The sequence below is a fragment of the Bubalus bubalis genome, chromosome 10, assembly GCF_019923935.1.
Source record: "Bubalus bubalis isolate 160015118507 breed Murrah chromosome 10, NDDB_SH_1, whole genome shotgun sequence".
NCBI lineage: Eukaryota > Metazoa > Chordata > Mammalia > Artiodactyla > Bovidae > Bubalus > Bubalus bubalis.
The window spans coordinates 13,177,316-13,191,780 of NC_059166.1; the positions used below are offsets into that span (position 1 = coordinate 13,177,316).

At 39.6% G+C, this 14,465-nt stretch overlaps 2 protein-coding genes across 5 annotated transcripts in view; one reads left to right on the forward strand and one right to left on the reverse strand.

Moving 5' to 3' along the window:
* IPCEF1 (interaction protein for cytohesin exchange factors 1) overlaps positions 1-14,465 on the forward strand; it is a 167,928-nt gene that overhangs the window by 141,593 nt on the left and 11,870 nt on the right. For all 4 annotated transcript variants that reach the window (XM_025294344.3, XM_025294347.3, XM_006074356.4 and 1 more), the window contains one exon: positions 3,283-3,655. In XM_025294344.3, coding sequence (XP_025150129.1) covers positions 3,283-3,655 — 373 coding nt within the window. The remainder of the gene's footprint in view (positions 1-3,282; positions 3,656-14,465) is intronic.
* Positions 1-14,465, reverse strand: part of OPRM1 (opioid receptor mu 1) — a 161,656-nt gene that overhangs the window by 47,100 nt on the left and 100,091 nt on the right. The gene's annotated exons all lie outside the window — the stretch shown is intronic.

Here is a 14,465-nt window from a genome sequence, read left to right on the forward strand (position 1 = left end):
GGAGCTAGCCCTTGAATGGATACTTGAATGGTTCATAGAAGGCAGTGAGCTAAAAGTTCTCAGTTTGACTTGTAGTTATAGTTAGCTAGAGAGTCATAGAAATAATGAACCGAGTTTAGCACTGCAGGGTTTGCAGAGCTCATTCCCATATTGATTCTCTGTGGCAGCACTCCAGGTAACTTTAGATTTGTGTCAACCTTTCTTTGAATGAAAATTCCCTCTGACCTGGTACATATCATCGTTTTCTCATTTGTTTGTCCTTCTTTCTAGTTCTTTTCTTATTCTTTTTTGTCTCTCACCCTTCTTGTCTCTGTTCAAAAATCAACTTTATAAATGCTACATGGTGCTGGAAAAAAATGGATTGGAAGCATTTGCTGTGTGTTTGAGGAGTACCACAACAGAGTACATTTCCTAGAAATTTCTGATGCTCATTGACATAGTCTTTTAAGTCTTTCATTCTTTTAAGCAGAGTTTTTTAGTTCAAAAAGGCTTATGAAAAATGCTGCAGCAACAGCTTCTTGCACAAATAGCTTATTTTGCTATAATCAAATTACAGTAGTATCAGTAGGAGCAACAGGAAAAGCTTGTGCTTGGTCTCTTTTCAGGAAAGGAAACTGATCACACTGAAGCCAAGTTTGAGTAAAATAGCTCACAATAGGGGACCATGTCTGCACTGGGCCTGAATGGGTATTTTTGTTAATATTTATTCTGCAGATCTTGTTAAAGAGTAAACAAGTCTTGGCATTTATTTGGACAGTTTGGTGGGGGGTGTATTAACTCCTTCAGATCGCTAGGGTTTTCCTTTGTTGTTGTAGTTGTTTTTTAGTGAACTGCAGATCTTGGATTTCCCAGCTAAGTGGTCTAGGTGGTTGAAGGCAGCCAGTTTGAAAGCTCATTGACATTCCTGAAAGGAAAGTTTTCATGTCATGCCAAACATGTTGCTATTAGGAAGACCTGTGTGATGAATTAGTATCCTCAAGCAGTTCAGTTCAGTCGCTCAGTCTGACTCTTTGCAACCCCATGGACTGCAGCGCACCAGGCTTCCCTGTCCATCACCACTCCTAGACCTTGTTCAAACTCACGTCCATCGAATTGGTGATGCCATTCAACTGTCTCACCCTCTGTTATCTCCTTCTCTTTCTGCCATCAATCTTTCCTAGCATCAGGGTCTTTTCCAATGAGTCAGTTCTTCACATCAGGTGGCCAAAGTATTGAAGCTTCAGCTTCAGCGTTAGTCCCTTCAATGAATATTGAGAATAGATTTCCTTTAGAATTGACTGGTTGGATCTCCTTGAAGTCCAAGGGCTCTCAAGAGTCTTCTCCAACACCACAGTTCAAAAGTATCAATTCTTCAGTGCTCAGCTTTCTTTGTGGTCCAATTCTCACATCCATACATGACTAATGGAAAAACCACAGCTTTGACTAGACAGACCTTTGATGGCAAAGTAATGTCTCTGTTTTTTAATATGCTGTCTAGGTTAGTCATAGCTTTTCTTCCAAGGAGCAAGAGTCTTAGAATTTCATGGCTGCAGTCACCATCTGCAGTGATTTTGGAGCCCCAAAAAATAAAGTCTGTCACTGTTTCCATTGTTTCCCCATCTATTTGCCATGAAGTGATGGGACCAGATGCCATGATCTTCATTTTTTGAATGTTGAGTTTTAAGCCAGTATTTTCACTTAATATATTAACTAGATGCTTTAGTGCCATGGCTCAATGGGTAAAGAATCCACCTGTAATGCAGGAGACACAGGAGACACAGGTTCCGTCCCTATGTCAGGAAGATCTCCTGGAGGAGAAAATGGAAACCCATTCCACTATTCTTGCTTGGAAAATTCCATGGACAGAGGAGCCTGGCGGGCTATAGTACAAAGGGTTGCAAAGAGCTAGACATGACTGAGTGACTAAAAATGCATGCTGCTTATTTATTTATTGCTTATTTGACAGTCCATGTCTAGCTTGCAGCTAGCTAGGCACTCTTTGGATATTTACTGATTTTTCCATCAGAACATAAAGCTTAGAACCTGAAAAATTCTTGGGAACATATTAATTTAGAGCAAAGTCAACTATCCTGAATTAGTTGCAATCATTCTGAGTTTTTTGGGAGAGGATCCTACTTTGCTTTTTGGCTCCTTCCTTCTAACAGTCTCCTCCCTACCACTTCCTTGGAATTCTGAATGCTTGAAATTGACAGCAGTATCTCATAGAATGATGTAATGAAACAGAACCAGAACACAGACTTCTCTGTCTTATCTGCCACTGGAGATATAGGGTAACCCCAGAGCACTGGTGTTTAGACTTTTGGATTTTTATTGAACGATAAAATTAAAAATGGAGGACCAGCATCTAGTTGCCAAATCTTTATTTTGCTATGCAGAACATTTAAAAAGCTCCAAAAAGACAAAAGGTAATAGCTACCATTACCATTTTCCAAAAGAAAGCATATGTTTTAATGCAAATATATGATAAAGATAAAATGTCAGAATAAATGAAGTCCTTCCCAAGAGAGGACTCTGGTGTTGTTGCATTGATAGACTGGTGAAAATGTTACCAAGGTTGTCATTCACCCTTGAATTGTGTGTCAGCAGATGCTTTCAGAAGATCCTACATCATCAACCCATGTCTCATAGTTCTTGGTTTCCTTTAATGAATTAGGACCCTGCATATGTATTCTTGTCTTTTTTGGAGAAAGTTTATTGACATTTTAAAATTATCGAAGAGTGAATGAGTTAACATTAGTTCACCTAATTATGTAGTTATGAACTGATACTGGTCATGTGCTAAAGAATATCTGAAAAACATTTGAGAGTATAAATACATGTGTTTTGTCTACATCACTGGTCTTCCATTCAGTTCATATTATTATGCTTCCTGTTTGGCTCCAGCTTTTTCTTTCTTTTAATCACCTTTCTTAAGAGTTTTTGCCCAATCAGTGAAAATTCAGTAATCTACTTTTTGCTCAAAGTGTCCTTCAGTATTCCAGAGAATTCCCCAAAGAGGTCTTCTAAGTATCTGGAGAGCATTGAAGAACAGAGTAAATCATGATACAGAGATTTTTTTTCAGATCCTAGAGTCATGAATTCAAAGTTATACAAATTGATTTGGGAAAATGGCATCATCATGCCTATCACACAGGTATAAACACCATCTAATTTTCTTTCAACTCTTTTATTATTGGTTCCTTTTTGAAACACTGGTCTACCTTCATTGAAAATGACAAGTAGAGAATGTTGACTTAATCATAATTTATTTCATGCTCTTTTGGTTTTCTTTGTGAAAAATAGGCTGCACAGCGGGCATCTTCGTCTTCACCCAAATTGAGTGAAACGTCACGTTCCTTCTCTTCCATGGAAAACATAAAAAAGACTCCCAGCAGTCTGTCTTCCTCCATATCGAGAGAAAGACAGTCCTGGATTGACATGGTGAGCAGCTCATCTGCCACTGAAGATACGGGAAAGTCTGTGACATGTGCGGTGCAGTTGCTCTCACCTGCCCCCTCAGAGGCAAACGGCCGCGGGGCCCTAGAAAACAACGCTGACGCGTCAGAAAGCGGATTTTTGAACTCTCTATCGAGTGATGACACTTCTTCCTTGAGTAGCAATGTTGACCATCTTACCGTCCCAGATAAGCCTGCTGGATCAAAGAGGACAGACAGAGGTAAAAGCAAGAAATTATTATTTTTTAACATAATTTTATTTATTTATTTTTGGCTGTGCTGGGTCTTTGTTGCTATGCGGGCTGCTTTCTCTAGTTGCAGTGAGCTGAGGCTACTCTCCAGCTGTGGTGTGTGGGCTTGTCCATATGGAGGCTTCTCTTGTTGCAGAGCACAGGCTCTAGGTCATGTGGGCTCAGCAGGTGTGGCTCCCGGGCTCTAGAGCACAACTCAATAGCTGTGGCTCACGGGCTGAGTTGCTCTGTGGCATGTGGGATCCTTCTGGAGTAAGGCTTGAGCCCATGTCTCCTGCATTGGTGGGCAGATTCTTTGCCACGGAGCCACCAGGGAAGCCCTAAAATTTATTTACTCTTTTCAGAGAATGAGTATTTGTATGTGGATGTAGAATGCTAATGTGGATTATAGAAAGAATGTTGGAAGTCATGAATGATTCGATAATTAAACAGTCAAGTGAGGCGAAGTCCGGAGGTTACTTCTGTAGAGGAGGTTGCATGTGGAAAACTCCAGCTTCAAGGCCATTCATTACCCACTGTGTGTGTGCTTAGTCGCACAGTTGTGTCTGATTCTTGCAACCCCGTAGACTGTGGCCTGCCAGGCTCCTCTGTCCATGGGATTCTCCAGGCAAGAATACTGGAGTGGGTTGCCATTTCCTCCTCCAGTCCGACTCTTTAGGACCCCATAGACTGTAGCCTTCCAGCCTGCTCGGTCCATGGAATTTTCTAGGCCAGAATACTGGAGTGGGTTGCCATTCCCTTTCCCAGCCCACTGTAAGTATCACTAACCAAATGCTTGCAACTATGAGACATGTGTTCACAAAATAATGATACCTTTTCACCAATCTGAGATAAAGTTTGAGTTTTCTTTGTTTTAATTATTTTTTGAAGGATAATTGCTTTACAGATTTTTGTTATTTTCTGTCAAACCTCAACATGAATCAACCATAGGTTGTTTTTGTTTGGTTTGGTCCCATGTCCTCTGCTCTGGAGTTCATGGTGACTAGATCAACATTTTGTGGATGACATCACCTCCTTTGTTCGAAACATGCACAGAGCAACCACCTTCCCCGAGCTATCACCACAGATAAGGGCTGGGTCCTAAGCTAGTTGGCTCCTGAGGTGCCTGCCCATGTAGTTAACAGGAAGAGGCAATCTGTGTGTACTTCAGAGGGCATTATTAAAACTTTAAAACCAAAGGAGTGTACAGCTTATGTGTTAAAAAAAGAAAAAAGATCATTTTAAGTCTTAGCAAAAGAAAGAGTTACTGGAGTGTAGAAATGAAGAGTGTGAGCCTTCTTAATGTCGTTGTTCAGTCTCCAAGTCGTGTCTGATTCTTTGCGACCCCTTGGACCACAGCACGCCAGGCTTCACTGTCCTCCACTGTCTCCCGGAGTTTCTTCAAGTTCATGTCTGTTGAGTTGGTGATGCTATCTAATACTTTTTAATACTCCATGGTAATTGGTCCTTATCTTTTATCCAGACTAACTTTAAAAAAATGATTAGTTTTCAGTCATTATGGGTTGTTCCTGACGGTCTGTGCCTTATTCTCTCCACTGTCAGACAAGCTTACCTGATAGAAGATACTTAAAAATGAGAAAATGATGAGTTGACTGGCTAAATTTCCAGGAACGCCAGCCACGGTGATCTGATGGGGTAAATGACTGCTTCGCCCCCTCTCCCAGGTTCATCAGGGAAAATTCTTTAAGTTCTCAATTTTTTATATGTATCCTATTAATTTGATATTTTGTATCAGAGTAATTTTGGAGAAGGAAGATGCACCCCACTACAGTATTCTTCCCTGGAGAATTCCATGGACAGAGGAGACTGGTGGGCTACAGTCCATGGGGATGCAGATTTGGACATGACTGAAGCGACTTAATGTAGCACAGCACATCAGAATAATTTAGGCCAAGGATTAGAACTCTACAGACCTTGGGGTGTGTGTGTGTGTGTGTGTGTGTGTGTGTACAGCATTTATTTGGATTCTCAGACTGGGAACTCATTCTCCAAGGCACCATAGTTGTTAACCACTCGCTATGGCCTTATCTGAAGATGCTTCACACAGTTGAATTACCTGCTGGGCCCCAGATGACATTATATTTTCAGGAGAGCTTGAGAATAGGCTATTTTATTTTGTTAATTTATTTAGTTTCTGGCCATGCTTCTGAGGCATGTGGGATCTTATTTCCCTGGCTTCACTTGTGACTCAGACGTTAAAGAATCCACGTGCAATGCAGGAAACCAGCATTTGATCCTTGAGTTGGGAAGATCCCCTGGAGAAGGGGATGGCAACCCATTTCAGTATTCTTGCCTGGAGAGTTCCATGGATAGAGGAGCCTGGTGGGCTACAGTCCATGGGGTCGCAAAGAGTCAGACACAACTGAGTGACTAAAACTTTCACTTTTAGGGATCAAACCCATACTCCCTCCATTGGAAGTTTGGAGTCTTAATCACTGGGACGTCCCCATCCGATGGCATTTTTGTTGGATACCCTTAATTAATGCTAATGATCTACTTTACAGTAGTAAATAAAGTTATTGCCAAAATAACCTGTTTATAGAGGTGAACGAGGTTGGGTAGGGGGGAGAATGGAAATAGCACCACTGATGAGTAAGGGGAGATAGGTTAATATTGGACTGTACAGGACAGAAGGCAGGAGACTCAGGCTGGCCTCAGCTTGGGGAGGCGCTGTCATATGAAGGTGCTGGGCTTAATTTGCACCTCTGTGGAAGTTCGAAATTGATGTAAATTTTGAGGCCAATGGTTCACATAAAAAGGAAATAATTTTCGATTCAACATTAGAAACTTTTTAACATTGAGAATTGTTCAAAACTGAACAGGTTCCTTGGAAAGTAGTGTGTTCCTCATCACTGAAGGTGTTTACTCTTTCTGAGACAACCATTTTCATTGGGTATTAATTGCATATTATGTGTTGATTACAATTTTTGGCCTTATGAAGATATACTAAAGAGGGAATTTAAGCATCTTGAACTAGATTGCCTCTAATGTGATATTTAGAAGATCCTTCCAGATACAGGATAGGTGGAACTAAAGAAAATAATGAAAAGGGCCATATTTACTCTTTCCTGTTATCAACTCTTACTTTAATCATTGGACCATTGGTAGGACTAAAAAGTTTCATGCATGCACAAACAAGCTTGCACACATGCACACACACACAGCACCTAGGACGAGGATGGCTTCAGAAGCAAATAAGAATAAAATCCCATTCTCATTCATTCTCAGCAGGTAACTCTGCAAATTGAGTTTTCCTTTAGGATGAATGATTTGAAAGTCACAGGAAGATGCCTGCAGTTCTTGTCCATGTCTAACGTCATTCTGGGCAAGCGTGTGCTGCAGAGCCTGGCTGAGTACCAACAGGTCTTTTAATCTCCAAAGGAAGAAACCAGGTATTTTAACATTTTGAGTTAGGTGCAGAGTGACCAATGAAATCTGTGTGCTTCTTCAAACAGCTCCACACAAAGGTATTCCTTTGGGTAGAAAGGAAGAGAAAATAAAACTATTTTTCCCCTCATTGATTTGTTGGCATTTGCCATATGGTGCAGAATGTTTGCTGATGCTTTTCTCCTGCTGCTGGGGATTTGGTCAAATTCCCAGCAGAGTTAAACCACAGAAAGTCATTGCTATGGAAACAGCCACCCAGTTTTTGCTTGCGTTTGCCATGACATGTTGAGTAATCAGGTTGCGTATTTGTGTGTGTGTGTGTGTTTTACATATGTGTTTGTGTGTTGGAAAAGAGGTAGCTTTTCATTTTTCTGACTTCTAAAAATTATTATTTTTTATTTGCAAACTAAAAAAGAAAAATGCTAAAAGTCTTGTGTCTGAAATATGGTTCAGGATGCTTTTATTAATATGACAGGGATTGAAGTTTCAACAAGGTCTATGATAGGACTTAGGATTTTAGATTAAGTCCCAGTCTCAAGATGTGTTTGCTGGAGAAAGAGGCTTTTATCCTAGAAAAGATTCTTAAAGGTTAATAACTGAGCCCAGAAATAAGCAGACAGCATGTATTATAGTCTTCTTTTTATTTAGACAATGAGAGAAATATTTTACAGTTGGTATGCAATTAAAACTGTAGTTGCTAGAATTTTATACTGAAGTTAAACCCTTTTAGACATCTTCCTCCACAGAGTAAGCTAGTTAAACAATACATGGTGTTAATTGTATCCTGTTGCCTTTCCACGTTGGTAGATCAGAGGTCTTCAGACTCTTCACTGAGTCTTTCCACAAAGCAAAGCAGGGAAAGAGATGATGAGGTTAATGGAATGTTCATCTCAGCTCAGTTTTACTCTGTCCTGTTTCTTTTCTTTTATGAAAGGTTATTTGGCCCATGACTCATGCCTGTGTGATGATGACTCACACTGTATTTTTCTACTTATATTATGTCGACAGTGTGAGACAGTTATACTTACTCCATGAATGAAGTGGCCATACCCTGGATGCTGACAAGCTGAATAATCAGTAATAAGTGTGTGTGCTATGTTGTGTCTGACTTTTTGTGGCCCCATGCACTGTAGCCCGCCAGGCTCCTCTGTCCATGGGAGTCTCCAGGCAGGAACACTGAGTGGGTTGCCATGCCCTCCTCAATCAGTAACAAGACTAATACCCAATTTATGCAAATAAATTGTTAAGTAGAAGTACTGCAAGATTGAATGTGGGAAGCATTTTGAATAGAATGCATCTTTAATGAAGATATACAAATAACTAGAGGATGCATGACACCCCAGGAAAATGACATAAATGAGCCAGATTTAGAATTTAGCAATTTCCCCAAACCTGACCAAATACTAGTTTGATGTGCATGCTGATGTTTTTTGTCTGCTTAGAGTATGAGCAGAAGTAGAAATTTTTTGTTTGCATTAACTATTTCACCTAATCCAAAGTGCTCTTATGATTGGAAGAATACGTTTTAAAAACAAATGGAATCTTTGTTTTAAAAATGTAAAAAGCTACTTATTAGAATCTTTGGTAATGAGGTCAACCTCAGGTTATTTCTGAAAATCACTGCCACACAGGCAATAATAATAAAACGAAACAGAAAACACTAAGGGTCTCCCAATGGACTAAGTTTATTCTTATCAATGAAAGCAATGATACAGTACAGGGGTTCTGAGTTATCTTGCTTAATAGAAACATCAAATATCCATGATAAAATATTAATAGATATCTGATTGGTAGAGAAGGTAAATCAAATATAGGAAAATATGGGAAACCAAAGTAAAATTAGTCTCAGAGTTACAGAAACACAAGATTATACTTGGTTTATACTTGAATGCTGTCTCTGACTTTCTCTCAATCTGTTTGATTTTTCTCTTATAGAATTTCCTTTACCTGCCATCATTTTTTGAGACCCTGACTTTGCATTCTCCATTTCTGTGCCTTTATATCTTTGTTGTCTTTGGGGGTCCAGCCTACCATGATAGCTCCTGATGTGAACTGGTTCATTATCCCTAGGTGCCCGGTTCAAACACCCAAGCAGAGAATCTGATTCTCCAGCCTGTGTCTTAAGTTGCTGACCAGCTTATGAATTTCCTCTCCTAGGACTGAGTGCCCTGTGAGAACAGAATTTAAGGTATAAAACCTGGGCACCTCGGAAGCAGAGGCTTTGGGTGGAGACTTTTCCCTTGGAAGACAGAGTAGAGGGGCCAGGGATCTGAGCCTTGGCCTTGCCAGCTACTGTCTTGATAATTATGCATTATCTGACTTGAAATCCTCTTCCTTGAACTTCATTCAAAGACAGTGTATCAAATATTTTTATAGCATGAAGCATAATGTTTAAGGCAATGAGTTTTGGATCAGAACTTAGACTTGTTTCTTTGTGAATTTGGTCAAAGTTTTTAATCTTTCTGTGTCTTGACATTCTCTCCTTTATATTAGGATTAATAATACTTCCTTGTAGGGTTGTTACAAAGGTATTAAGATAATGTTGGTATAGTAGTTAACAAAGTGCCTGTTACACAGTTAAAAGTTCAGTACATGAAAGCTGTTTCCACCAGCAAAAAGCTATTTCTTAACAGCAGCAGAGACACATAGTTAATCTGTCTCTAAAATTATACTATGCTAATATTCTTGGTTAGTAGTATCCTTATGAGTAAGATAAATTGTCCAGATGTATCTTAGTTGCATAAATTATAGATAGCATATTGAAAAGCAAAGACATTACTTTGCCAACAAAGGTTCGTCTAGTCAAGGCTATGGTTTTTCCTGTGGTCATGTATGGATGTGAGAGTTGGACTGTGAAGAAGGCTGAGCACCGAAGAATTGATGCTTTTGAACTGTGGTGTTGGAGAAGACTCTTGAGAGTCCCTTGGACTTCAAGGAGATCCAACCAGTCCATTGTGAAGGAGATCAGCCCTGGGATTTCTTTGGAAGGAATGTTGGGAGGGATTGGGGGCAAGAGGAGAAGGGGACGACACAGGATGAGATGGCTGGATGGCATCACTGGCTCGATGGACGTGAGTCTGGGTGAACTCTGGGAGTTGGTGATGGACAGGGAGGCCTGGTGTGCTGCGATTCATGGGGTCGCCAAGAGCCGGACACGACTGAGTGACTGATCTGATCTGATGATTCTAAATTTGACTGCATTATGTAGAGTCGTCAGAATCATTAACTAGAGGAAGCCTATAAAATGCTTTTAATCTCTTTGCATCAGGTGCTATTGTTGTTTAGTCACTAAGTCATGTCCAGCTCTTTGAAACCCCATGGACTATACAGCCTTCCAGGCTCCTCTGTCCGTGGGATTCTCCAGGCAAGAATACTGGAGTAGGTTGCCATTTCCTTCTCCAGGGGATCTTCCTGACCCAGGGATTGAACCCCCATCTACATTTGGAGCAGGATTCTTTACCACTGAGCCACCAGGGAAGCTCGTCAGGTGCTAAAGTGAATGACATTTGTAAAGTCTTAAAGTCTGAATGTCCAAATGACTGTGTAGTTATATCTTCTCTTGGTAACAAGTAACTTCCATAGTCTTTCTTTTCTCAAGTACTTAGAACACTGCATATGAAACAGGAAATACTGTTTTCTATGTAAACTTTTTTTAAGTGTTTCATATTTAGGAATGACTATCTTCCTTGGGAGAGAGTTTAGATTTTTCCAACCTCAAAAAGTTTTCCTTTCAAATTCTGATTTGAAATATGGTGTGTGAATTTCCCTCTTGTCTCCTAAAGTCGGCTTTTATGTTCTGAACAGAAAATAAAAAGCCCACAGTCTAGAAAGCACAAGGAAGCGCCAAAAATAAGATAGTGGGGGAGGCCAAGTTGACAGTACAGCATTTAAAGAGATAATCTTCATACAGTGTTCTCGACAACCAAGTTCCAGACTTACTGGAGCGTGTGTGTCCCATCAGAAGCACACAATAGGCTGAGTACGTGGGAGGAAGCAAGAGAAGAGTGCATGCATTTGGCATCATCTTGGAAAGGAAGGAACTAGTAACAATTAGTTAGAAGTGTTGTTTTGTCTTTTGCTCATGTCAACAAGAAAGGTCTTGTTAAAAAAACCCAAAAAACAAAATACAACCATCCCTTTCTTGAGTCTAAATCATTAGATTATTAACCTAAGTTTGGAGAATGTTTTATGTCTGACCCCTTCAGACGTTCTGAGCAAGTCTAACAGAAGTAAAGGGTTGCTAACATTGACCTCAAATTCCTACCAATTCAATGTGTGAGATACTGATGCTTTAGAGCAAGGATTCTTGGATCTTCCTTTGAGCAAGCCAGATTTTTTTTTTTTTTAAATTAAGCTATGGCTCAGAGAAAGAGATGCTGCTTTCTGGATGAGTCCCAACTTTCTGGTTGTAATTTCAGCCCCTTTCTCTTCCAATGAACTGAGACAGGTTCTGTGTGACTAGCTGTTGGGAAGCAACCCAGCCTTGCTACTCAAAGAATGTCCAGGGACCAGCCATTCTGACATCACCGAGGAGCTCGTTAAAAATTTAAATCTCAGTGCTTGCTGTCCTGGAGTGAATCAGAAGCCACATTTTAACAAGATCCCTAGGTGATTGCTTATTAAAGTTGGAGGAAACTCATCGAGAATTGCACAGGCCTGCACAGCGTGGAACTGAACTCTTGTTCCTAATTTTGCATCGATTTACATTTTGGAAAGATTGCGTGCTGTTTTTCAAGAATCTCTACATTTTTTCTCATCTGTAATATAAAAATAGTTTTCATCTTCCTCGGCAAGGAACTTGTGAGGCTTGATGAGATAGACTACAGTGTGCCTTATGAGAAGAAGAAAATTAAAGTCCTGTTATTTTATGTAAGAAGACTAAAATATGCACTTGAGAGGAAGGAGAGCAATTGCATGGGAAACACTTGATTGTCAGACAAAATTCATTTTATTTTGCCACAGAAGACAAAGGAGGTGAAGATAATGAACTTGGCTTCTGTTTACAGTGGGAGAGAGACCAAATGCCTTTCCTGCCAATAATTTTTTGTTATTTTGCTCTTTTTATAATCTGGTAAAATAAGGGAATAATCTAGTGTTTTCTAATATGAAATTAGAATTTAGAAAAGTATTTACATTAAAAAAAAGATGAAAAGGAGATTTTAAAAAATGCTACTTTATTGAAAAACCTTTGAAAGATGTGGAGGTAGCCCTGTAAGGTTAGCCAACCAGTGCTAGTCTTCATGTAATGACTAGTAAAGACTTTCATTTCTGCTTTGAGGTCAGGCGCAAGCTGTCTTTGATATGCTTGTACCCTTTGGGTCCTTTTTGGTCCTATGCTCCTACTTATCATCTGCTTCCATTTTTATTGGGTTTTCTGTTTATGGTCCTGTGAAGACCTACGCACCAGCCATTAGCAGCAGTAAAATAGAGTAAAATCCCCATCTAGGTCGTGGACAAGGTTGGGTCACAGGTCTTACCCCTGAATATCTAGTAATATGTTGTGTATTCCATAGATTATTATGCAAAGAAAGCCATCAGGGTATTTTCTTGACTCTTAACATCATCATTATTATTTTCTCATCTTTACCTTTGTGAGTGATTCTGGAATCGGGTAATCAGAGGTCAGACATATAGTTTTCTAGACTCAGGTTTCTTTTGAGGAAGGACAAGGAGATGAGCGGTAGAAGGTAATGGTAATTTGAATTCATTTTTCTCCATTTTTCCAGCAGCTTAACACTTTCTTTGAATATACTCACTCCTTACTACTATCTCCAATTTCTAAGTGAATCCCAATGAGAAAGTGTTTGTTTTTTGAACATTGTTTGGTCATATTTTAGGTAAATTGTATTAACTTTTTGTAATGGCAAAAGGTCCACTGTACCTACGTGTTAATTTGAAAGTTCCACTATTTCTAGGAGGAGCAAGTCACACACACACACACACACACACACACACACAGACCCACACCCACATCCTCATGGGTAGTGCCCTGAAGTTTAATTTAGAGAAGGGAATGTTGGGGTGGGTGGGGAGAGGGAGATAATCTGTGATTTTTTTAAACTTAAAGGTAATATATATTCATAAAAATATATTAAATAATATAAGATTATCCAAATAAGCCATCTTCTTTCTCATTGAGGGAATGTACTTTATGCCATGCTATTCCAAGCTCCTAAAGCTTATTTTCATCCTTACCGATTTACTGTATGTCAAGTTAAATATAAGATCTTATAATCATTTTACTCTGACATAATTACAAATTAACATGCTAGTCAAAAATAATTTTATTTTCTATCACAGTCTTTAGTAGCACAACTGAGCATCTTGGTGCACACAGAGAAAGTAATCATTCTGTTCATTTTTGTTGTATACTTATTTCACTGATTTCTTAAAATTTGTTAAATATATATTACTTTAAAAATACTGTGGTATTAAAAGCTATATGAAAGTGTTAGTCACTCAGTCCTGTCCGACTCTTTGCAACTCCATGGACTGTAGCCCACCAGGCTCCTCTATCCATGGAATTCTCCAGGCAAGAATACTGGAGTGGATAGCCATTCCCTTCTTCTGGGCATCTTCCCAATCCAGGGATTGAACATGGGTCTCCTTCATTGCAGGCAGATTCTTTACTGTCTGAGCCACCAGGGAAGCCATAAAAGCTATATATCCAGACTTTATTTGAAGTAGACTCCTGCCTGCCTATCTGTAAAAAAAAAAGATGTATAAAATTACTGTGATCTTGTGGGACTGAAAACTCATGGAGTCCTCAATGCTGATGTTACCCTCTAGGAGTCAGATGTCTTTTAATTTCAATTTCTTAACACTTTTTAATGTCTCCAGCTTAACTCCAGGACTATTACCAAGCTTAGTATTTTTCCTATGCAAATGTCATCAGTTATCATGATAATCTTATTAAAGCCTGATTTTTAACAGCTTTATTGAGATATATTTCACGTACGCATGCTTGTTCAGTGGCTCAGTTGTATCCGACTCTTTGCGACCACATGGACTGTAGCCCACCAGGCTCCTCTGTCCATGAAATTTTTCAGGCAAGAATACTGGGGTGGGTTGCCATTTCCTTCTCCAGGGGATCTTCCTGACCCTGGGACTGAAACTGTGTCTCTTGCTTCTTCTCATCGGCAGGTGGCTTCTTACACATACCGTAAAATTCACATATGAAAAACAGTTCAGTGGTTTTTAATATATTCATAGAGTTGTGCGACTCCACAATCCGATGTGAAGTGTGTCACATCCCACACAGGAAAACCCCATACACATTAGCTGTCATTCCTGCTTGTCCCCTCCTCAGCCCCAGGCAACCACTAATCTACTTTCTGTCTCTATAGATTTGTTTATTCTGGAAATTTTATTATAAATGGACAATATGGTATGT